Source organism: Neomonachus schauinslandi, chromosome 4 (assembly GCF_002201575.2).
Source record: "Neomonachus schauinslandi chromosome 4, ASM220157v2, whole genome shotgun sequence".
NCBI lineage: Eukaryota > Metazoa > Chordata > Mammalia > Carnivora > Phocidae > Neomonachus > Neomonachus schauinslandi.
The window spans coordinates 169014883-169037834 of record NC_058406.1 but is presented as its reverse complement, the minus strand read 5'-3'; the positions used below and the strand labels follow the sequence as shown (position 1 = coordinate 169037834).

Below are 22952 nucleotides of genomic sequence, written 5' to 3'. Positions count from 1 at the left end.
CTTTGTCCCTTCACCAGGCAGACCAGAGCTTTCAGGCATCAAGGCATCCTTGGAATTTAGTCCAGTGGACCCTCTATGTAAATCCAGTGTCTTGTGATACCTCAGAGGGCTTTAATTTCCATTCCAGAAGTAGGGCAGTAACCCTTTGCTTTTCAATGTGTCTTCTGCCTCTGGGCTTCCGAGTTTTCTAATTAATTGGGGCTATTTATTTTATAGTTCTAGTATAATCATGCAGAGAAGCAATTTAAAAGTGAGCATATAGTTATGAATTTCTCTGCCCATAATCAATCTTTTCCTTGGCTTCCCACATCCAATGGCTGGACTCTAATAATTCTGCTTTCAACATTTTTCAAGCATCATCCTTTGACTTTCCAATTTCTTGCTTTCATTACCAAAGAGCCACTGCTGTTTTCTCTTTAAAGTTTCTCCCTTGATCATGTTAGACTCTGGTCGAAGCAAATGACACCAAAATACCCTTATCCAGGCCCTTGACTTCAGTGCTTTTAGGACACTACTTGTTGCTTGCTCTACCTTTCCCTCGAACTTAACAAATCTAAAAGGAACCCATACCACCTCTTGACCAGTTCTGCCACCTCCTTCCTGGCCACCTAAGCTCATTTAGTATATTGTAACAATTAAAAAGCATGAGTTTGGAATCAAACAGAACAATTAGAACGAGGCTTAAATCCCAACTTATAAGCAGTGTCATCTTGTTTTTTTTTTTTTCCATGTGATCTTGTTGAGCTCAACATTCTCATCTGTAATATGGGGATAACATGACATATGTCAAATGGTTGCTGTTTGAAATCAATGACATGCTTTGTATGTACAGGGCCTAACAAAGTATAAAGATTTAATAAAACTATTTCATTGGCTTCTCTTCCTCTTTCTAGTTCCGTATATGGTAAATTATCACAATCTGTTCAATATTTCTTTAAACTCTTTCATTTCCACACAAATCCAGCTTGTTATCCCTGCTTAGGTTACTGAATAATCTTTCCAAGTTGTTTTCTTGTCTTCAGTAGCCCCAGAGACTTGTGTTCCTTATGTGTGCAAAGAATCTTGCTAAGACACTTCAGTCTTTCCAACTAACCCATTCCTCATTCTGTCAACAGATTAATCTTCCCTAGGATCTGTTTTTATTGTGCCTCTCCCTTGATTAGAAAGAATCAGTGGCTTCCCAGGACCTTTAGGATAAATTCCACACATGGGGTAAATAGGCTCCAACTTATCTGTAGTGGAGAATTATAATTTGGTCTGGCCCAGTCCTTTTTCCTGCCTTATTCTAGTAAATATATCCCTTTATTTTGGTGAATTGCTTATTATCCCCATTCCAGCCATGGAGCTACATTGGGAGCTGTCAATCATGGTATCTATCTTCAGCCACCAGAGTAGATATGTGATCCAAGCTGAACCATCTTTTTCCCTTTGGATACTTTCTAATTGAGGTGAGGGCAAGAGACCTTTCCTTCTTGGAAGCTGAGTTGGGTACTCTAAACCTTGGCACTGCCAGTGGCCATGGTTTGGCCTTGTGCAATCTGAAAGAATGAAGTGCACTAGTATCAGTTCCAGCTGTACTCAAGGCTAGCCTTTCTCTTGCCCTTAGCAAATTGGCTATGTGAGCTCATGCATTTCCCATTTGGTGTTTGGTGTCGGTTGAGGTTCTATCATTTGGAGCCAAGCATTCTGACTAATAATACTATCTTTTCACCGGATCTCTGTCTTACTTCTTTCTCAAACCCATCTAAGCTGATCAACCCACTGCTCAGTGAAGATAATCTGTTCATGCTTTTCTTCCTGCCTTTGACCAAGTTGTTCCCCCTGTCAGGAATGTTTGTTCTCTCTTACCTCATTCTCCAAAGTCTGTGCTTCCCTAAGACTCAACTCAAAACTTTTACCTTTCCTGGAGCTCAGTTTGTCCTTCATGAGCACTAGGGAGTATTCCCTTAGCTTAACATCTAAGCTTTAGATTCCAAACCCTAAAAGTCATCCGATATTTAGTTACTAATTGGATCATTCATCCTTGTTATTTCCTACCTTTCTATCAAATTAGAATAAAAATTCCAAGCTCAACTAAGGTCTAGAAGTGAAGGAACTAGTTCCAAATCACAAACCCTATTTGGGGCAGAATACATTGAAGTTTCCCTAAAAATACTCATGTCTGACTGATGATAGTGGAGGAATGAATTTAAAAAGGAAAAATGAACCAGGAGCTTAAATTATCTGAAAATGTCTAGATTGCTAGGGTTTTGGGGGGAAAGACAACATAATTTAAAGAAAGTGCTAGAGTTTATTAAATGATGAAAAACAGAAAACCATAAACATTCCATGATCTGGAGGTATTACTAGGCATCACAAATATTGGTGTAATGTCTGAGAGCCTTCCAGGGCTGTCAATGAAGGTGAGGCTCTTGACAGAGAAGGCAGTAGGTGGGAGATATGGTATTTGGGAACTAGCCCAAGTTTCAATTACAGTTTCAGTTAGAATAGAAGGAATGGGTGAGAAATCAGTCTAGGATAAAAGAGGATCTGTGCATAGCCATGCTGATAGACTAAGAGTTCAGAGCAATGAGTTAACAGGGATATTATCTAGGGGAACACAGCTATAGTAGGAGGGAATAAATTGGGTGTTGAACAAAAATGGGCTATCAGGTTGTGAGGTAGAGTATGAGAGGAAGTTTCTCATGGGGTCAAGGGGGATACAGGGGGATGACTCCATAAAGGGAGTGGAGACATCATGGAAAAATTGAGTTTCCCTCACTTTTCTGACTCCAAAGGTTCTGAACGTAATTTAATAATCAACTTCTTTAGGAGTCTAAGGAGCAGCTTAGCAAGATCCTGGAATAGTTATCTGAACTTTCATGTCTATTTCATTTCCTGTTATTTGAAAGATGTGTATGGAAGAAATTTTGATTTCTTATTCCTCTTGACCCTCGGACCAGGACATGATTTATGCCTACCTAAGCCAACTTGCTAAAGTTCCTAGGATGTGGAGGGTTCTCTTACCTACTGGGATTTCAAAGAGCAATTTTGTTCAATGTATCTTTAATATAAGATCTAACCTACCACTCACAGTTTTAAAAAGGATCAACTGTATAATCCCTTAGGAAAAGTGCCTTAAATTTACATCACAGGTATTGAAAGACTAGTGTAAGGTTTGTTTCCCCTGCAGGTTGTTATGGAAGGGAAGTAAAGGGGGTGGAACTCAGGAGGAGAACCTGGAAGATAAACATCTAAGTACGTTCAGTTCTGCCCTGGGCTAGCCCTGCTCCTAAAAACGTGCCGCGTGCAGCATTCTGACCACAGTGTGAGCAATCACAGAACTCTCACCTGACTGCCCAGCCAGGCTGATAGCCTGGGGGGTGGTCTCTCTGGTTTACCAAGGACCCTCCCAGAAAAGCCAGGCACATGCAATAGAGGGTGTTGCCAACCCTCTTCAAATTGATGAAGGACCTGTTAGCCAACTGGGGCATACCAGAGAATTAAGAACCTGCTTAGCCTTCTTTCTATTCAGTGCCATCCCCCAGTCTCGGTGCTTCACCTCTGAAGTGAGAATCTCTAAGCCAGCATTTTGATTTAGCTGTTTCCACTGATTTCACACTCAGCACTGCAGCTGGCTCCTTCTCCCCGTGTACTCTGTGTTCATGTCTGTCCTCTTGTCTGAATGATCTTTGCATCCTAGGGTGGGCCTCCTGCTGCTTCCTTGTACTCCACAAGCCTTTCGCCAATAGTATTGACATCACTAGGCCTCACCTCAGGAGTTTTGCATTTCAAGTACCCCTCCTGCAAACTCACCCTCTCTCTCTCTCTTTTTCATTCTTTCTCTTTCTCTCTCACTCTTGTTCTGCTCTCTAATCCCCCCTCCCCCAGATATCAAGAAACTCTTTGTCTCCTCTTCTTCACTATTCACCTTGTATCCGCTGTCCATCCTGCAGATTGGACAAATCTCCCTAAAGATGCTCTACCTACTCTTTAGGAAACAGTGCCAAAAATACAGTGATGATATTTTCCAAACCCAAATTTTGGATCATGTGTTCAACCCAATAGAAGTTTACTCAGGAGCTAATAGTAAGTAACATTTGAATCAAGACTGACACTGACAATCCAAAATGTTTGGCTGTTGAAGCTCAAAGAAGACAAGGAGGAAGGTCTATGTTGCAATCCTCCAAGGCCCTACCTTGTGATCTGGTCCAGCCTCCCTCTCTGATCTTGCCCCTAACTCTCTCTTCCTCCCACAGGCTGCCCCAGCCACGCTGACCTCCTTCTGGTTCCATGAACCAGACAAGCTGGGTTCTGTCTCAGGTGCATTGTACCGGCACGTCCTTCTTCCTAGGACCTTTTTCCCTAGATCTTTGCAAGACTCCCCTCTTCTTACCATCCACGGCTCACTCCCAAGTCACCCCCTCCCAAAGGCTTTCCTTAACAGCGCCACTCCTGGTCTCCCTGTAGTCGCTTGCCCTGGTTACTCTTGACTCTATCACATTGCTCTAGTTTCCCTCTAGTATTTACTTCTGCAAGAAAATATCTTACGTGTTTGTAGTCTTTCTCTATGTCCACTCTACCACCCACTACAACATAAGCTCCATAGGGCTCGCCTTTGCCGGTTTCTCTGCTCCAGATCATAACACCTAGAACACTGCCTAGGATGTAGTAGCAACCAAACTCTGTGGGATGACTGAATGAACACACGCTGCTCCTTGTGCATGTACCCTTGGTGTCGTGGAGCTGAGGATTCTGTGACCTGCTCTTGCAAGGCTACGTTCACACAAACCTCTGGAGGAAAAGGCAAGTCCCGCAGGAAGGGACCCACAGAGGAGGATCCCAGTTCTGGCTGGGTGGGAAATGAAAATCAAAAGCTTAGGCCAGAAGGCGGAAACTGAACAGGAGACAGAGCTAAGCAAGAGAAACCTGGTTTAAGAAAAAGGGGGTCGGGGAGCTTCAGGTATAATTTCGGGAATACGGAGTTGGACTGGTAGTCACGAGAACCCAGTTGCAGCTTTGCCACAACTCTGTGGCCTTGGGTCCATCGTTGCTCCACTCTGAGCTTTAAATGGCGCACTTATAAAATGAGGAAGGGGCGCCTGGGTGGCTCAGTCGGTTAAGCGTCGGCCTTCGGCTCAGGTCATGATCCTAGGGCCCTGGGATCGAGCCCCGAGTTGAGCCCTGCGTAGGGCTCCCTGCTCCACAGGGAGTCTGCTTCTCCCTCTGCTCCTCCCCCTCTCGTTCTCGCAGTCTCTCAAATAAATAAATAAAATCTTTAAAACAATAAAATGAGGAAGCTGGAAGTCTTTTCAGTATTTTCCAGTGATCATTCTTTTAAAAAATAAAGGAGATGTAGGAGGGGATAATCTGTCTAACTGCAAGTACTAAGGAGCTACAGGACACTAGTCTCAAGTCTTGCGAAGAACTAAGAAATGAGGTAAAGAAGGTTTACCCTTGAGAATCCGCGTTGCCAATCAGAGGCCAGAGATGCAGAGCTATCTGAGGAATGAGATAAGACTTTTAGGCCTGGAAGACCACAACAGTCACCAGTTTCAGTATATTAACATGTCTACCCCCCCCCCCAAAAAAAAAACCTGTCAATGAGGGGAGGGCAGAGTGTTCTCTAACCCTGGATAGAGGGAGAGGCCAGAGAAAGGGGTGGGCCCTACCCCTCTACACTCAGGGCGGCTAGGTGCTCCCTTCCTTTGGAAAGGGTGGCCTCACAGCAGGATGCACCCTGTAGCTAATAGGCTCCAAGTCTTTAGGAGAGTGTAGGATAGTGGTTCAGAGTCCAGACTCTTCATATCTGGCTTCAGATCCTGATTGCCATCGACTAGCTACAGAACCCAGGCCAGTTATTAAACCTGTATCTCTACTTATTCACCTATGAAATGGGAATGATGATAGTGGTAAGGATCCCTAAGAATCACTGGGAGGATTAAATTAATATGTGTAAAGCACGCAGAATAGAGGCTGTTCATATAATTCCACGACAAAGCCACCTCCAGCTAACAAGCATGCCTCAGGCCTAATGATATTCAGTATTTGTCTCCCCTCCTTCTGATGCCACTTTCAACAAGCTACCTACTTCTTTCCACATAGGTTTGCTTACACAGGAAAAAAATGTGTTGATCACAGAAATTCTGAGAAATTACCATTCCAGAGCCTGCGCGATACCTTATGGCAAATCAGTAAGTTACTTGGAGTTGTGTCTGGACCTCCCACGTTGCTTGACCATTGAGGTAGGACGCAGACATGATGGAAATGGAGGATATCAGTTCTGGCAGGAGGATATCAGTTTTGATTTCCAAATCATCACTCTGGGGTTCTGGTGCCTAGCTCCTCCTTAGTGTTTTGGGTTATTGCATAGACACTCAGGCTCTGATTTCCCTAAAGAGTGAGAGGAGTGAATCCTCAGCCTCTAAAACGGAGGGCATTTCCAACTGGATTTCCCAATCCACAGGGGTACACCCCTATGGGCTCCCTATCTGACCCTGTGGTTGCTGTCCCTGCAGCCGTGGGTACTTTACAGGAAAGAACACAGACCTCCAGAAAACTGGTGGATTAAAAATGTAGGAAAGGAGGGAGCTGCAAAAGAAAGCTTTAATCCAAGGGTCTCCACTCACCTGCCTCCGGTGACTTCTCAAAAGAAGTCCAAATGTTTTCATGTCATCCAGGGACCCTGCCTGGAACTCCAGCTACCCTTTAGGGGTTCATCTGAGTTTTAAAGCATTGTCAATTAGAAGTGTGGGTCATTCTGGAAGGGTTAGAGAACGTTCAGTAATGTCAATGGTGATACACATCAGTGGGAATGTGTTTGATAAGATTTCTTTCCTCTGGACACCTTGCTGGGTTGGGTTTACCTTAAGGAATGAGCAGATTTGTGAGTTTTGTTTTGCTTTGATTTTGGACAGAGGCGAGAGAGGTGTAAAGGGGCAGGGGGTTACATGAGAGACTTAAAACTCTTAGGGAGGCCCATGACACCTGATTAGGGTGCGGGGTGAACCTGAGAGGTTCAAGGACTAGGAGGACTCTGGGAGGTTCAGCTGTGACATGGGTTATGTTGGCATTTCCGGATTGGCCTAGTAAGGTAACCAATAATTATCATATTGTTCCCCTGGAAAAATGCAGCCTGAGCTCCAAGTAAGTAACTAGTAAAGGAACTTTTCAGATACATTCAATCCTTTGACACTGAGTTCTCAAATGGTGGACTTCCTATAGTGGATCTTGGGAAGAAAGAAAGTCCCAGGAAACATTTGGTATGGCATTGGGGGAAAAAAGGTCAGAAGCATAGAGTATATTCGGTGTGAAAGCTGGGAAGACATCAGTTCCTGGGGTCTGGGGCAGACAGTGACCTGATGAAAACCCCCACCAGCACAGACAGCTTTCCAGAGATCCGGCAGAAAAATGTCCTGCATTTAAAGAGAGGAAGTTTCGGGCACTCCGGTTATGCTGCCGTTTCTTGCTGGGTTCCCGGGGCAGCCTTCCCTCTTGACTCTCAGGGAACCCGGGGCCTCCGTCTACCTGAGAATCCTCGCGCGAAGGAGAGACAGGTAAGAACTCAGCAGGAGAAGCCAAGCTTCGGTTTGAGGAAGCCAGCGTGAGGAGACCTGGATACAGATACAGTTGGGGGTTAGGAGTGAGGGACAATCCGGGGGGGGGGTGAAAGGGAAAGGGTCAGGAGCGTCGGGTTTGGGGACGTAGGTAGGACGAGCGGTCCCAGCAAAGGAGCGGTGTGGGCACCCGCGGGGAGGGGAGGGTCGGAGGAGAGGGCCGGGCTGGGAGGAGAGCTGGCGCGAGGAAGCTGGCCCTGCGGCGCCGTGGGCTCCCGGGAGCGAGGCGGCGGGGGTCTGAGCCGGCGCGCGGCCAGAGAGCGAGAGCGCCGGGGCTGCGGCGGCTGGAACAGGTGAGCGGCCGCCGGGCGGCGGGTCCCGCCCCTCCCCGCGGGCGTGCCTCCTCCTCCCGACCCTCCCGGCGCAGAGCTGCTCCGCGGCTCCCCTCGGTTTGGGCTTTTGCAACTGGCAGCTGGCTTGTTTCCCCTCCCCTGTGTCTGTCTCTCCTTCTTTTAGGTCGCTCCACCCCGCCCAGGATCAGGCGAGGGGGAACGGGCTGGGCTGCGGCTGCCAACTCGCGCTTAGCGCGTGTGCGAACTCCCCGAGCGGCGTCCGGCGCCCGGCTTCCTCCCTGCGGGGCGCGCGCTCCTCGCTCCCCGGGCCCGCGGCCTCCCCCGCAGCCCTTCCCCACTTTTCCCCCCTTTGGCAATCACATGGCATTTTAAGAATGCCGGAAAGATGGCGGTAGCGGCGGCGGCGGCAGCGGCGGCAGCGGCGGCGGCGGGGCCGAGCGGGGGAGGCGGCCGGGCGCCGCGGAGCGGGCTGCTGGAAGTTTTGGTGCGGGATCGCTGGCACAAAGTTCTGGTGAACTTGAGCGAGGACGCCCTGGTTCTGAGCTGCGAGGAGGGCGCCGCGGCGTACAACGGCATCGGGACCGCCACCAATGGCTCGTTCTGCAGGGGCGCCGGCGGCGCGCAGCCCCCGGACTCGCCCGCCGGGGTCCGTACCGCCTTCACCGACCTGCCGGAGCAGGTGCCCGAATCCATCTCCAACCAGAAGCGCGGCGTGAAGGTGCTGAAGCAGGAACTGGGCGGGCTGGGCATCAGCATCAAGGGGGGCAAGGAGAACAAGATGCCCATCCTCATCAGCAAGATCTTCAAGGGGCTGGCGGCGGATCAGACTCAAGCCCTGTACGTGGGCGACGCCATCCTGTCGGTGAACGGGGCCGACCTGCGGGACGCCACCCACGACGAGGCGGTGCAGGCGCTGAAGCGCGCCGGCAAGGAGGTGCTGCTGGAAGGTAAGGGGTTAACGCCGCGCGGGCCGCGCACACACCCCCTCACCCTCCCACCACACCCGCACACTCCCCCACGTGCCGGCACAGCCCAGGGGCCCGGCGTGGGTGGTGGTGGCGGGGAGTCTGGACAACTTTAACCCACCTGGGGGCAAGTTGTCGCTACCCTAGAGTCGCTGCAGGCTTGGACCCAGCAGGGGTGTGTGCAGAGGCTCGGCGAGCAGGGTTTCTTGAGCTACGTGGCAGGCGCAGGGTCGGATGCTTAGGGCACGGTGTCTCATTTTTCCCCGCGGATAATCCGAGGGTAGCGTAGGGGCCGGGAAGTGGGACTGGAAATGAAGGGCAGCCGTCCACGCTACGGTGAGAGCTCACTGAATAAACGCAACTCTCATAGTTTTCTGCTTTCGCACCATGTTCTCCAAGAAGCCTGGGCAATCCATTTACAAGGGTTCAGTCCTAAAGAAGACAGAGAGGAGTGGCAGTGTTTGAACGCTAAAACCCAGTCATCCTTCTGGACTTCCCTCCTCTCAGATTGGAACCCGGGATTATGCTGGGGAGTTGTGCCAAGAGCTGGGAAGTATGTTGCAGCTTTATGCACAAGTTCCCTTCTGGTGCCAGGTGTTTGGCCGGTCAGTCTGGATTCCAGGCTGCTCTGGGTGGAGGGTTGCTGAGGCATTTTTTCTGCCTGCCTTTTCCCGGGATTTTTCCCGAGTGGGGTGGAAACAGTTTTGCATTTGTTAAGTTTCCCCTGAGTGTGAGGCTTCTTAGAAAGGACTTTCTTGAGATCCTGTGTGCCCAATCCCCTAATTTTTCAAGTGAATAGAATAGGTAGCTGCGTTCTTGTACCCTTTTCCGATTATGTACAGAAAGGCAGTAGGGTATTAAGTGGCTAATCACTCTCCTTTCCCACTATGTCTGTATTTCTTACTTGGTTACTGCCTCCCTGCCCCATACCTTTGTACATACCTCAGCACAAATATCATGTAATTATTTTTGTCTATTTACTCAGCTTCCCCCTCACTGTAGAGGGGTCTTTTATTTATTTAGTTATGGGTCATTTCCCTTGAGTTTAGGTGCTCAGTGATATGCATCCTGAGTGAATAAATCAATGAACCCATAGCCACAGAAACAGAGTGTTTCAACCCAGATCGTGTAAACTGGTGGTTGATTTAAATCCTAAATTAAGGACTTAAGTCAATTTCCTGCTCACCAGATGTGGTGCTGGTGTGTGAAACTGAGAAAGTTCAGAGTTGGGAAACCAGCTTTGTTACATGTGACAGCTGATGCAACTGCTCTGGTACATGATGGTCCGCCTCCTGCCTAGAATACGGAGGGCTCCCCACACCACACACCTTTATTTATCTAGAGGATTTGTGATGTCTTCATATGTAATTGCTACCCTGGATCCAGAAAGTGGAAGGCTATTTGCTTTGGCTTGATGATTAACATAAGTAAACAGAAAAAAGTTTTCTTGACTCAAGTGTGTGTTGGTTTGGTGACAAGGGGCAGGTGGGATCTGGGGCAAGTGTAGTTTGGACTACAAACCACTGGGCACCTGCTCAGCCTGCAATGTTTACTATAAACTATCAGGGGGGACAAAAGGCAGGTCATTTCTATTTCAAGGCCCTGCCCTTCATTATGTCTTTTCTTCTCCTTGGTTTCAATGTAATGAATAATGACTTAGCAAAGAGATATCTCTCACCCAAAAAGAGGAAGGAAAGGTGACTCCCTGCAGTTGAAAATAAACTTAAAGAAAAAGAAAGAGAACAGTTATGTGGCTTTTATGGATGCAGCAACTGAAGAGTGAGTTTTGTAAAAAACCTCTAACATGACATTCTTGCAACACATCATCCTGTGTTGCAGGCAGGACCTCTGGGGGAAGGCCTGTGGGCCTCCTAGACGTGAACCACCTGGGCTTGGGGCAGCAGTTTTATTCCCAGCCTGAGTTTTCAAGAGATCCACTGCAATCAAGAGAAGCAAGTAGAGGCCCCCCCTCAAAACAATGTCTCTCATATGAGTTGAAGTGTTGGTTCTGAGTGCAGTAGGAGAGATCATATACCATCAAAGCAAATATCACACATCCCCTCTTTTGTAGCTTGGACTGTTACATGGATTCCCAACTGAAGGAGCATATCAGAACCACCGGAAGGGCCTTTTAAAATCTCATACCTACTTGCCCATATTGTGAAAGGCAATCTTGATTGCTGAATTTCTACTCAGGAATGGCTTTGTAGATGTAATCAGCTGGGACGAGAGGCTTAGGGAGATGTTTTAAAGATATGTTTATATGGAAAATACACAGTTTTTTTTACTTAGATTGCTTTTTTTGTTTTGGGGGTGGTTTGTTTTTTGAGCCAGCCGAGTCCCTCAACTACAGCCAATACACACCCCCATCGCATGACATGCGCCCCCTAGTGGAGAATCAATGCCACTGCTAGTGCAACACCCTGAAGTGAAAAGCTGAAAGGCAAGTTTCAAAGCCCGAGTTCTAGTTATCAAGTCAGTCACAGACTTAATCTTAACCTCTTTGAGCCTCCCTGTCTTCTGAAAAATGGGAATAAGGAAATCGGCTGGACATTCTTACTCTACAGGGCTGCTGTATGGAAGAGAATCTGAGAGTAAAAGAAAAAAAAACATGTATCAAGTGGCTGCTATGATTCGTTATAATTCCATGAAATGAAGCTGAAATTGCCCCTCCCGAGGGGTAGTCCATTCCTCATACTGTACTCAAGTTTATAGTTCTTATTTTTAGTCTACTTATTATTATTATTATTATTATTATTATTATGTAACTGTAATGTTAGGAGACCATTCCTCTGTGGGAAGGGAATCATGACGACAGCTAACCTTTCTTGACACTTGTATGTGCCAGGCTTTACTTGCATTCGTTCCTTACACTTTTAGTAACTCTGTGAGGCTAGTACTGTTGGTTATTTGCTTAAAGTAGCGGGGAGGAGGCTTCCAGGTCTGTCTGACTTCAAAGCTCAGCCTTGTAACTTCTGGGTGAAATTGATACTCCAAGCTTCTCCTTCATCTGTGTACTTAAGCCAGTTGAAGCTTCTTCAGTTCTTGGGCTCAAGATGTTCTTCCCCACTTCTCAAAAATGCTGAAGTGCACGGGACAGCCTTGAGCAGGAAAAGCAATTGTGTGGGCTACTCAAAAGGGAGGGACAGGAAAGAGGATTGAGTCTAAAAACCTTCATCCACCCAGTGTCTGGCTATATCAAAGGAAGCTCCCGCCACAGTGACCCAACTTCACAATGAGGCAGGGTCTCTGTCATTGAACACCTGGCCAGCAAGGAGATTACACTGTAATTCAAGCTGAAAATAAAGCGTGAATACACTGTGCCAGTAAAGTCAGTGTTTAACCGGATAGTCATCCAAGTTAAGATCAGACATCACGTTATGAACTCATTTTCCGTTTGGGGGAGTAGGAGCAGGGACCCTGCATTCAGCCATGGAGATACTGAACCATAGAACTGCAGGGGACACCGCATACACAGAGTACAGAGTGAGTGGCCCCCTGTGGAGTGGAGCTGGGCACAGCTGCATAAATATCCCTGGTGGTTCTGGGTCAGGGGAAGGATGAGGTTTTTTTGCCCTTAGATGGATAGCAAAATAGTAATTTGGAATCTGTCAACCTTTTTATAACTGAAACTACAATAAAGTTAGTTTCTCCATAACTTTGTCCAGGTTGGAGAGTGCAGAATGTTCTGGAAGACTCATCTTGGGGTATGGAAGGTGGGGGTGGGTGATGAACAGAATCTTATCTGGGTCCAAAAGGTATCCTAGGGAGCTGGACCAGAAGAAGTGGAAATTCAAAGGAGAAGGTCAGAGACTGTTGTTGACGTGAACCCTGTCCATGAAAGCTCCTCCCCCAGCACTGCTCCCAGGAATGCTTGGCTGCTGAGATCATCTAAAATGTCACTTGCACAGTCACTTCCTTTAGTGGTAGAAGTAGGGATGGCAGGGTAGGGAGATGGGGTATGAGGCAGAGGCAATGGATTTGTTGGTATGAAATCTCAGAATTGGACAAGAATTTGTATTTTAGAGAATCTTACTTTATTTAGGATGTACAGAATCTTTTTTTAAAAGATTTTATTTTTTGAGAGAGAGAGCACAAGTTGCGGGGGGAGAGGGAGAAGCAGGCTCATCGCTGAACAGGGAGCCCGAACGTGGGGCTTTATCCCAGGATTCGGATCATGACCTGAGCAGGTTTCAAACGCTTAACGAACTGAGCCACCCAGGCACCCCGAGGATGTACAGATTCTTAAAGAATATCCAAGAACTCTGGAATTTAGAGTCTTGAAACTTGGGCGCTTATATTTTAACTAGCAGTTACTCTTTTCACAAGATGCTTTATCTTGTTGGGCCTTGATTTTCTTCATTGGGAAGCTAAGGAGCTAGGTTAAGCCATCTCTGAACCTTATTTCACTTCACATCCTATAAATTCAGACCCAACACACTTTTTTTTTTTTTAAAGATTTTATTTATTTATTTGACAGTGAGGAAGAGGGGAGAGAGAGAGAGAGCACAAGCAGGGGGAGTGGCAGGCAGAGGGAGAGGGAGAAGCAGGCTCCCCGCTCAGACGTGGGGCTCCATCCCAGGACCCTGGGATCATGACCTGACCCGAAGGCAGACGCTTAACTGACCGAGGCACCCAGGTGCCCCCCAACACACTTCTAATAACAAATCTTTCTAACCCCCCTTTTATTTTTATGAAACAAATTTCATAAATAATATAACCTAACTGTAGTTTAAATTTAAGAATCAACATAATGCCCTATTATTATATTATTACGAATATTAATAAAATGAAAAAATGAATAAATTATTTTTAAAAAGTTTCAATTGATAAGCACATAGTACAACTACCCCAGAGATCATAATGAAGGAAGTAGATGCTAGTACATGTACATAAAATCACCAGCAATGAATAGCTACAACTGAAGATGGGTGGGGGTGTGTGGTGTCTTTTGGGATCTGGAAAAATCTTGCACTGTGAAGGGCTACCTCAGATGTTGCAAGATGTCTAGCATCTCTGGCTCCTATCACTAAATGCTAGGAGTATGCCCCTGCCACTCCCCTTGACCTCTAAATGCCTCCATAAATATCCGAACTGCTACTGAGAAGGACTGTATTGACCCTCCACCCTCTTAATGAACCCGTATTCTATAAGAACGCTGATTCTGGGGGCGCCTGGGGGGGGGCGCAGTCGGTTAAGCGTCCAACTCTTGGTTTCAGCTCAGGTTGTGATCTCAGGGTCATGATGTTGAGCCCTGTGTCAGTCTCTGCGCTCAGCAGAGTCTGCTTCAGATTCTCTCTCGCTCTCCCTCTGCCCCTCCTGCTCATGCTCTCTCTTTCTCTCTCTCTCTCAAATAAATAAACAGATCTTTGATAAAAAGAATGCTGATTCTGCTTTACCACTTTACACAGTAGTTCCCCTTATCCAGGGTTTTGCGTTCCACGGTTTCAGTTTCCCAAGGTTCCCCGCAGCCTGGAATCAGATGATCCTCCTCTGACAAACCATCAGAAGGTCACGGTAGCCTAACGCTCTGTCACAGCACCTGCATCATCCTCCTCGCTTCATCTCATCACATAGGCGTGTTAGCATCTGCCATCATTATGGGAAGGGCGAGTACAGGACAATAAGATATTTGGAGAGAGGGAAAGGCCACATTCACAGAACTTTTATGACAGTATATTTTTGTAATTGTTCTATTTTATTATTATTGTTGGCGATAACTAATTTATTATTAGTGCCTAATTTATAAATTAAACCTTATCATAGGTATGTGTGTATAGGAAAAAAACCATAGTATATATAGGGTTCAGGTCTGTCTGTGGTTTCAAGCAGGCAGCCACTGGGGGTCTTGGAAGGTGTCCCCTGCAGGACCCTGCGGTGCCTAACCTTTTGCAGACTCTTTACATATGTGATAAAAACTAACATTTATATAATACTTGCATCACGCCTGATGCTGTTGTAAGCACTTTACATGGACTAAATCACTGGATTCTCACAATAACCCAAAACTATTTACAGATGAGAAGACTGAGGCACAGATCATTGAAGTCACTTGCCAAAGAAACACAGTGAATAAGTTCTGATGCTGAGATCCAAACGCAGACCTTATCGCTTTGGATCCTCGTGAACAGCCTTATGCGAGAAGCGGATTAGGGACCCATATCCCCCGTTTGTTGATTAAGAGAGTGAAGTCTAAGAGGCCCCATGATTTGTCCTATTCAGGTCTTCTGCTTTCTTGTCTAGTATATTCGTTTTCTACTGCTGCTCTAATAAATTACCCAAAACCTTAGTAAATTAAAACACAAATTTATTATCTTACAGTTTTTTAAAGTCAGAAGTCTGATGCAGATCTCACTGAGCTAACATCAAGGTGTCCACAGTGCTGCATTCCTTTCTGGAGGCCCTAAAAGAGAATCTGTCCCCTTGCTTTTTCCAGAAGCTTCTAGAGACCACTCAAATGCTTTGGCTCATGGCTCCCTTACATTTTTAAGCCTGTGGTGGCAACTTGAATCTTTCTCACATCAAAACACTCTAGCTGGGGTGCCTGGGTGGCTCAGTCGGTTAAGCATCTTCCTTCAGCTCAGGACATGATCTCCAGGTCCTGGGATCGAGCCCCACATCGGGGCTTCCTGCCCAACAGGGAGTCTGCTTCTCTCTCTCTCTGCCCCTCCCCACCGCTCGTTCTTTCTCTCTCTCTCTCAAATATATAAATAAAATCTTAAAAAAAAAAAAACAACACTCCAACCTTCATTCTGCCTCCTTCTATTTTTAAGGACTTGTAATTACCTCAGTCATATCTAGATAATCCAAGATAATTTCCCTTTTTTTTTTTTTAATCTTTTATTTATTTGACAGAGACACAGTGAGAGAGGGAACACAAGCAGGGGGAGTGGGAGAGGGAGAAGCAGGCTTCCCGCTGAGCAGGGAGCCCGACGTGGGGCTCGATCCCAGGACTCTGGGATCATGACCTGAGCCGAAGGCAGACGCTTAACGACTGAGCCACCCAGGCGCCCTGATAATTTCCCTTTTTAAAATATTTTTTAAATTATAACTTCCCTGATAAGCAACGTTAATTCACTTTGCAACCCTTATTCCTCTTGGCCATACAAGGTAACGTATGGTTAGGATCTGGAGACTAGGAGGTGTGCATCTTGGGGGTGGCAGTAGGGGCATTTTCCTGCATATTATGTCTGGTTTGCTGAAATGGTGATGGTACAGAGTTCCCGGGTAGCTCTTCAAGAATATCCTCAACCACAGTAAACAGTCCTGTCCTGTCATGTGGCAGAGGAGTTCCTCATTCATTCATTTGACTGTCTAACAGGTAACTTACTGAGCGTCCTCTATGTGTCATGTACCACCAGGGCATTGGCCTTGAGAAACAGTGTTACAGTGACAGATGCAGATAAGCACCAAGCCGGCAGTCACAGGATGGAGTAGAAAGTGCTACATCAAGGGCGTTATGGGATGCTGTGGGAGCCTCAGGGAAGGGCATCCGGCCCATTCTTGGGCAGAGCTATGCAAGGCCAAGGTCTCAAGGCAGCCCAACGAAGAGCGTGGCTACCAGCTGTAGCTCAGTGTGGTGATGTGGGAGGAATGTGGCCTTCAGGCCTTGCTAAGGGGCAAGAGTGAAAAAAAAGACCAGAGGCTCGAGCAGGAACCAAGGCTTCTAGGCCTTGTTACAGACTTAGCCTTCCTTCTCAGGGTGAAGTGTGATAAGCAGGGAACTGTCACGCTGAGTTTCACATTTCAAGAGCGTGAGATGGGCCCGGCTCTCGTGAGTGACCGGCTTCACGTGCCCAGCCAGCAACACCGGTGTTCAGACCCTGACCCCGAGTTGTGCTTCGGAGCACCTTGCACAGCGAGGCTTAGGTTTGTCAACGTGGCTTCACTCACATTATGATTTTGTCACCAGGCCACCCCTCCGTGCATGATTGGACTGGTGTAATGACCCCCCTGCTTTGTAGAGGAGGACATGGAAGTACCAGAGAGGAGGTGACTGGTCCGAGGTTACCTCATACATGAGGGAGCTGGACATCAGATTATCTGACACCCGTCAAATTCTAGCTAGTGCACACTGCACGAGACATTGTGGCAGGACACGGCACAGTGGGCAAAAGGAGGTCTAAGAGGTATAAGGCAGGGAGTTGCAGTTATTAAGGAGGTGGGGGCATTTGAGGCTGATTGTAGAGTTCTTGAGATTAGTCGTACAAATGGCATGATTTTCACCCCAGCCTATGTAGCATAGTACCCGGCACCTATTAGGCTGATTTTAAAATGTCTTAGGAAGGAAAAAATAGGACAGAAGGGAAGAAGAAGGGAAGGAGAGAGTGAGTGAGGGAGTAACGGAGGGAGAAGGCAAGGAAAGACAGCAAGAAAGGCAGGAAGGGAAGAGGGAAAGCAGTCTGGGGACTTGGTGACCTTTCTTGATGACTTCCATCCTCTAGCACTAATGCTGTTGGACTCTGGTAATGATGAAAACTCTATCTGGGGCTGTAGTGAAGAAGAATACAGAAGTCACTTTATAGAGCTGGGAAGCACTTACTTAACATAGACGAGTCTTGAAAGACAAAAGAGGAGCCAGACGTGATTTTAAAAGTTATTGGAAAATGTGATTATCCTTTTAATGTTATATTTATAACCACCCTTCCTTTGCCCCCCTGTGGCTCAGAGACCTACAAGTCTGAATAAATAAGAACACTTTCTACCTGGGGAGATGAAAACTGTCTGCTTAGATATTTTAATTGTTTCTTTTTTAAAGCTTATGTATCAGCCTGAAAATTCAGACCATATTCCTTACGTGAAGCTGATCAGAATGAAGCGGATCAGGACTGTCCTTCAGTTTCCTATTTCTGCCGTGGAGGGAAATGCTTTTTACGTTCCGGGGTGCGCTGTAGCACTCACCCCATGGAGTGTGTATTAAAAATAACTCACTGCACACAGCTCCACATTTGTGAAAGGCATCTAGCCGAAGCCGCCGCTGGTCTGGTGGGTGAAGGGAAATTATTCTCTGGCAGCTAGTGGCCTACTAAGAATTCTATTTCAAATGATGCATTTCAAAGCAGTTAATGTTAAAGAAAAGCCAGAATTTTCCCTGCATTTATACCAAGTGTTTTATATACTGAACCTCATTACCCACTTCACTGGCTTTGATCTATAATAATAGCTTGCCTTTAGCTCCGGCCTGCAGATTGCGACTTCAGAGAAAATATGTAACACACACCACGAAGTAAATGTCCTAACAGACCCATGCAGATGAGCCCCGCTCCCAAAGTGGGATAGACAAGATGGAAAAGTTCATGCTCAATAGTGATTATTATGGGAATTAAGATGATGACCCATCCTGTGGCTCAGTGCTTTTTAAAACTACTTCCCCTTTCTGTGATTTGAAGCATCGTTCATAGCTTGTTGATAAATGTGGGAAGCTCCATCTCAAATGTGATGACTGGTTGCTGAGTGTTACTGCAGTTGACACATACTCTGTTCCTGGGCTTGCTCTTCAAACCCGCCTTGTTTCTTTCCCTTGTAATTTCTTTCTCACGGCAGTGACATATAAAATATGTCATGTCACATGCTTAGCTAAGTACTGTTTGCAGATAGAGGGTTCAAGCACAGAAGTGAAATGATGGGGCTAAGCATATGTGATAGAAAGGCTTTTTGGGGAACACAAAGGACAGTTTGGGATTTGCCATGTTTGGGAACCGAAGGATGCAACTGATGGCCTGGGAGAGTTGGTTTGCCTTGTAGAGGTGAATTAGGATCCCACAGGGGTATATTTCATTGATGATTTTTAGCAGCATCAGATGTTTTCCATCAACCAAGTCACAATGTAGGCTGCTGTGGTTTTTGGTGGGCAAATGCGAACTTTGTCTCAAAATGCTGATCTGCAGAACATGCAGAAAAGTGTTTTGTAAAGGGAAAGTGGGCAAGTACAGATTTAATCTACACAGCAAAATTCACAGTTCTTTGAAAAATTTTCTAGGACTTAGAGGAACGTGGAGGTCTTATTAGCCAAAAGAAGCCCAAATGTTTCTTTTGTTAAAAATGTGAAATATTTGTACAACTGTTACTAAGCTAGCGTTATACTTTAGTTTTTTATTCTTTTATTTAATACTGTCTTTCATGGAATCCGAGGGACAACCCAGTGGAAGATAGATCATTGTTTATGTGCCCTTGAAAAAGAAAAGCTAATGTTTAAGATGGGGGGTGTCTAATAGGGTATCTGCTTAGAGTTGTGATGTCAGGGGCTATCCCTTCAGTACAGGGATAAGTGAAAAATAAATCCATCACACAGAAAGGAACAACAAGGGAATTCACACATCTCAGATTTGGTTTTGGTAGAAGGAAGAAAAAATATATCTACTAAGATTTTGAATTGCAAGTTTGTTCTAATAAATACTGAGGTCTGAATGTACAGTGTCAGCGTAAGTTAAAAAAAAATACGTAGGCAGATGATGTAAAGTGGTTTCAGGTTGGGAGGGCCCCTGATGAATGATAGGAGTGGTTGTAAATTCTGTCTGCAAGAACTCAGCTTCCATCTGGGCCTCCAGCGATGTTGAGGCACATTCCTCAAATCAGAAATGATAAAACGTGAAAAAAAAATGGACAGTTTAGATTGATGACATATGGTGTATAGTAGTTACACAACTAGTTATTAAAATAATTTTTCTTGTAATATTTGTAAGGTGGCACCTTGTCAGTAGATTGAAGGAAGAATCTGCAGGGGGATGAGATGAAATTCCTCTTCTTCTGAAATTGAACATTCCAGAGGGAGACAGGTGTGGAGTAGTAAATCACATTTATATAAATTACAACTATATTCTGTAATAATAATAATTTATAAGTTATGTAAATGCTGTAGCAGAACTTAGGGAGTATCTGAAGCTGCTAAGGATACCTGGTGTGCAAAGGAATGCCTTACAAAACAGGTGACTTGTACAGTAGGGTTACATAAGCAAAGTGAAGTTTAAAATATAGGTAATTACTTGGCTATTTGGGACCCTGCATTTCAAATACTTTCATCTGAAAGCTTTTCGTCTGAAATAAAAATCAAGGTTAATGATTTTTCTTTTTTGCTTGCAGTATCCACGTACTATCCTCTGTTCTCTACTTCATGTTTAGAATTTGTCTATGTGCTTATAGCATTCCTATGCCCACCCTTGCCCAGTACCTTCTCTGTTTTCCCCCAGAATGTTAGAATATATGTTTTGTTTTTTTTTATTATGTTCAGTTAGCCAGTCAGAATGGCAAAAATGAACAAGGCAGGAAACGACAAATGTTGGTGAGGATGTGGAGAAAGGGGAACCCTCTTACGCTGTTGGTGGGAATGCAAGCTGGCGCAGCCGCTCTGGAAAACAGTATGGAGGTTCCTCAAGACGTTAAAAATAGAGCTACCCTACAACCCAGCAATTGCACTACTGGGTATTTACCCCAAAGATACAGATGTTGTGAAAAGAAGGGGCACATGCACCCCAATGTTCATAGCAGCAATGTCCACAATAGCCAAACTGTGGAAGGGGCCCAGATGCCCTTCAACAGATGAATGGATTAAGAAGATGTGGTCCATATATACAATGGAATATTACTCAACCATCCGAAAGGATGAATACCCACCATTTGCATTGACATGGATGGAACTGAAGGGGATTCTGCTAAGTGAAATAAGTCAAGCAGAGAAAGTCAATTATCATATGGTTTCACTCATATGTAGAACATAAAGAATAGCACGGAGGACCACAGGGGAAGGGAGGGAAAACTGAATGGGAAGAAATCAGAGAGGGAGACAAACCATGAGAGACTCTGGACTCCAGGAAACAAACTGAGGGTTACAGAAGGAGGGGGGTGGGAGGATGGGGTAGCCGGGTGATGGGTATTAAGGAGGGCATGTGTTGTGACGAGCACTGAGTGTTATATGCAACTGATGAATCGTTGAACACTACACTAATGATGTACTATATGTTGGCTAACTGAACATAATAATCCAGTCAAAAAATGGGCAGAAGACATGAACAGACACTTCTCAAAAGAAGACATGTAAATGGCTAACAGACACATGAAAAAATGTTCAACATCACTAGCCATCAGGGAAATACAAATCAAAACCACAATGAGATACCACCTTACACCAGTTAGAATGGCAAAAATTAAGGTAGAATATATGTTTTAATTAATAACTTAATTTAGTGATTTTTATTAAAATACATATTCTAATAGCAGTATAAGCATATAATATTTGGAATATTAGAATATATTTCTAATTCTAATATACATATATAAATATATATTCTAATATTCCAAATATAATATGCCTATGCACTGCTACTTCATTTATCAGTATCAGCCATTATTGACTAAATCAGTCTATTTTTATAAAATTGTGATCATTTCAACATTGTTCCATTTTCCAACCATGGGATAGTCTATGATCAGGTTTCTTGCAGTTACTAACAGCTTCTCTTTTTTTTCCATTTGCTTCATTTTCTTATACCTATCTAAATTTTTTTTCCCCCAAAAGCAGCACTAGAGTTATCAAATTTCTAGGAATACTTCTTTTTCAAATGCTCTTACACGTCAAATCACACACCCATTCTGTTGATATTCCTGCCCTGCCACGGTGGACTGGTTCTCTCTTGGTCTGGTGCATGGCGATCTTCCTCAGGCTGTCCTGGGCTTTCTCCTCCGTCTGTTTTCTTGGATCCTCTGTCACCTTCATTTGTGGTTTACTCCTTAGTTTTGCTGGAGCACATTCATCAGTAGCTTCCTGAGAAAGAATGTGTGGGAGTTAAATAGGTGAAAATATCTTTAATCTGCTCTCTCACTGGACTGATACTTTGGGTGTGATAAGTCTGAATGAGCATTTTCCCTCAGCAGTTTTCAGAGTTTTTGTCAGAAGTCTTTCTGTGATGAAATGTCTCATTCTCTTTCTTTTACGTGTGGCCTACTTTTTATTTCTGGAAATTTATAATTCTTCTTTTTGTCACTGATATTCTGAGTTGTATCTAGTGATTGGCCTTGGTGTGGGATTTTTGTTCATCGGTTTTCTACGCCCTTGATGGGCACAGATAGGCTAAAGCTACGGTTCCCAAACTGTGTGCCAAGGTGCCGTAGGGTGCCCCAGTGAACTCAAAAGGGGGCCATGGAATATTTTGAAATTTTGAGGAAAACAGCAACATCTGTTGGACACTAGGCAAACTATTAACTGGAGACTCAATATTAGATTGCTACATTCCTTCCATGATGTCCAAATCTTTGCAAAACTGTTTTTTTGCAGTTGCTGTGATTTCAAAACAAAAACAAGTACCACACAATACAAAAAGTAGTGTGGAATAGGAAATGAGGCGTGGCAGTATCCAGTATGATTCCAAGGTTTGGGGAGTTGTATAATACCCAACAGGTGCTAAGTTTTTAGGACATGAAGATGTACATTGTTTGGATTTAACTACTTAAAACACTGAATTGGAAGATATCTCTTTGGGCCTAGGGGTGTCATAAAAACAAAGACTGAGACATTAAAGGTGCCATTTAATGAGTAGACTGGGACGTGGACCTGTAGTCTGAATACTCTTACACTTCGGTTCTGGAACATTTTCTTGTTTTATCTCTTTGACAGTTCCTCTTTTCCCTTTTCTTTGCTCTCTGTGCATGGAAATTCTTTTGGTTGGATGTTAGACCCTCCGTATTGATACTGAGCTGAAAAATAAGCTGATTTTTGTTGTTGTCTTGTTGCTTTTTCTCCATTGTCCTTCTCTGTTTATTTTTGTTCTTTTTCATGGAGAATTACTAGATTTTTATCTGCAGCTCTTGTATTGATTTTTTTTTTTTTACATTTCATCTGTCATACCACTAAGTTCCAAAAACATTTTCTTATTCTCATTGTTCACCTTTTTAATAGCATCCTCTTGTTGTTTTGTGGATGCGACGTCTTTGCTGATCTCTCTGAGCATATTAATAGTTTTTTGAAGATTTTTTTTTTCACCAGTATTGACTCGGAGGTCTCCAAGTTCCTTTCTCTCTGCTTCACTTTTCAGTGTGTTGTGCATATCTAATAGTTTCATCTATTTTGAGATTTTTTCCATTTTTGTATTCCCCTAGAGGCAACAACT

General features: G+C 44.9%; 1 protein-coding gene across 1 annotated transcript in view; it reads left to right on the top strand.

Moving 5' to 3' along the window:
* The first annotated feature begins 8059 nt into the window (after positions 1-8059).
* SNTB1 (syntrophin beta 1) overlaps positions 8060-22952 on the top strand; it is a 225406-nt gene continuing 210513 nt past the window's right edge. Inside the window, exon 1 of the mRNA XM_021688766.1 lies at positions 8060-8835. Within this exon, the coding sequence (XP_021544441.1) occupies positions 8274-8835 (562 nt within the window). The 5' untranslated portion in view covers positions 8060-8273. The remainder of the gene's footprint in view (positions 8836-22952) is intronic.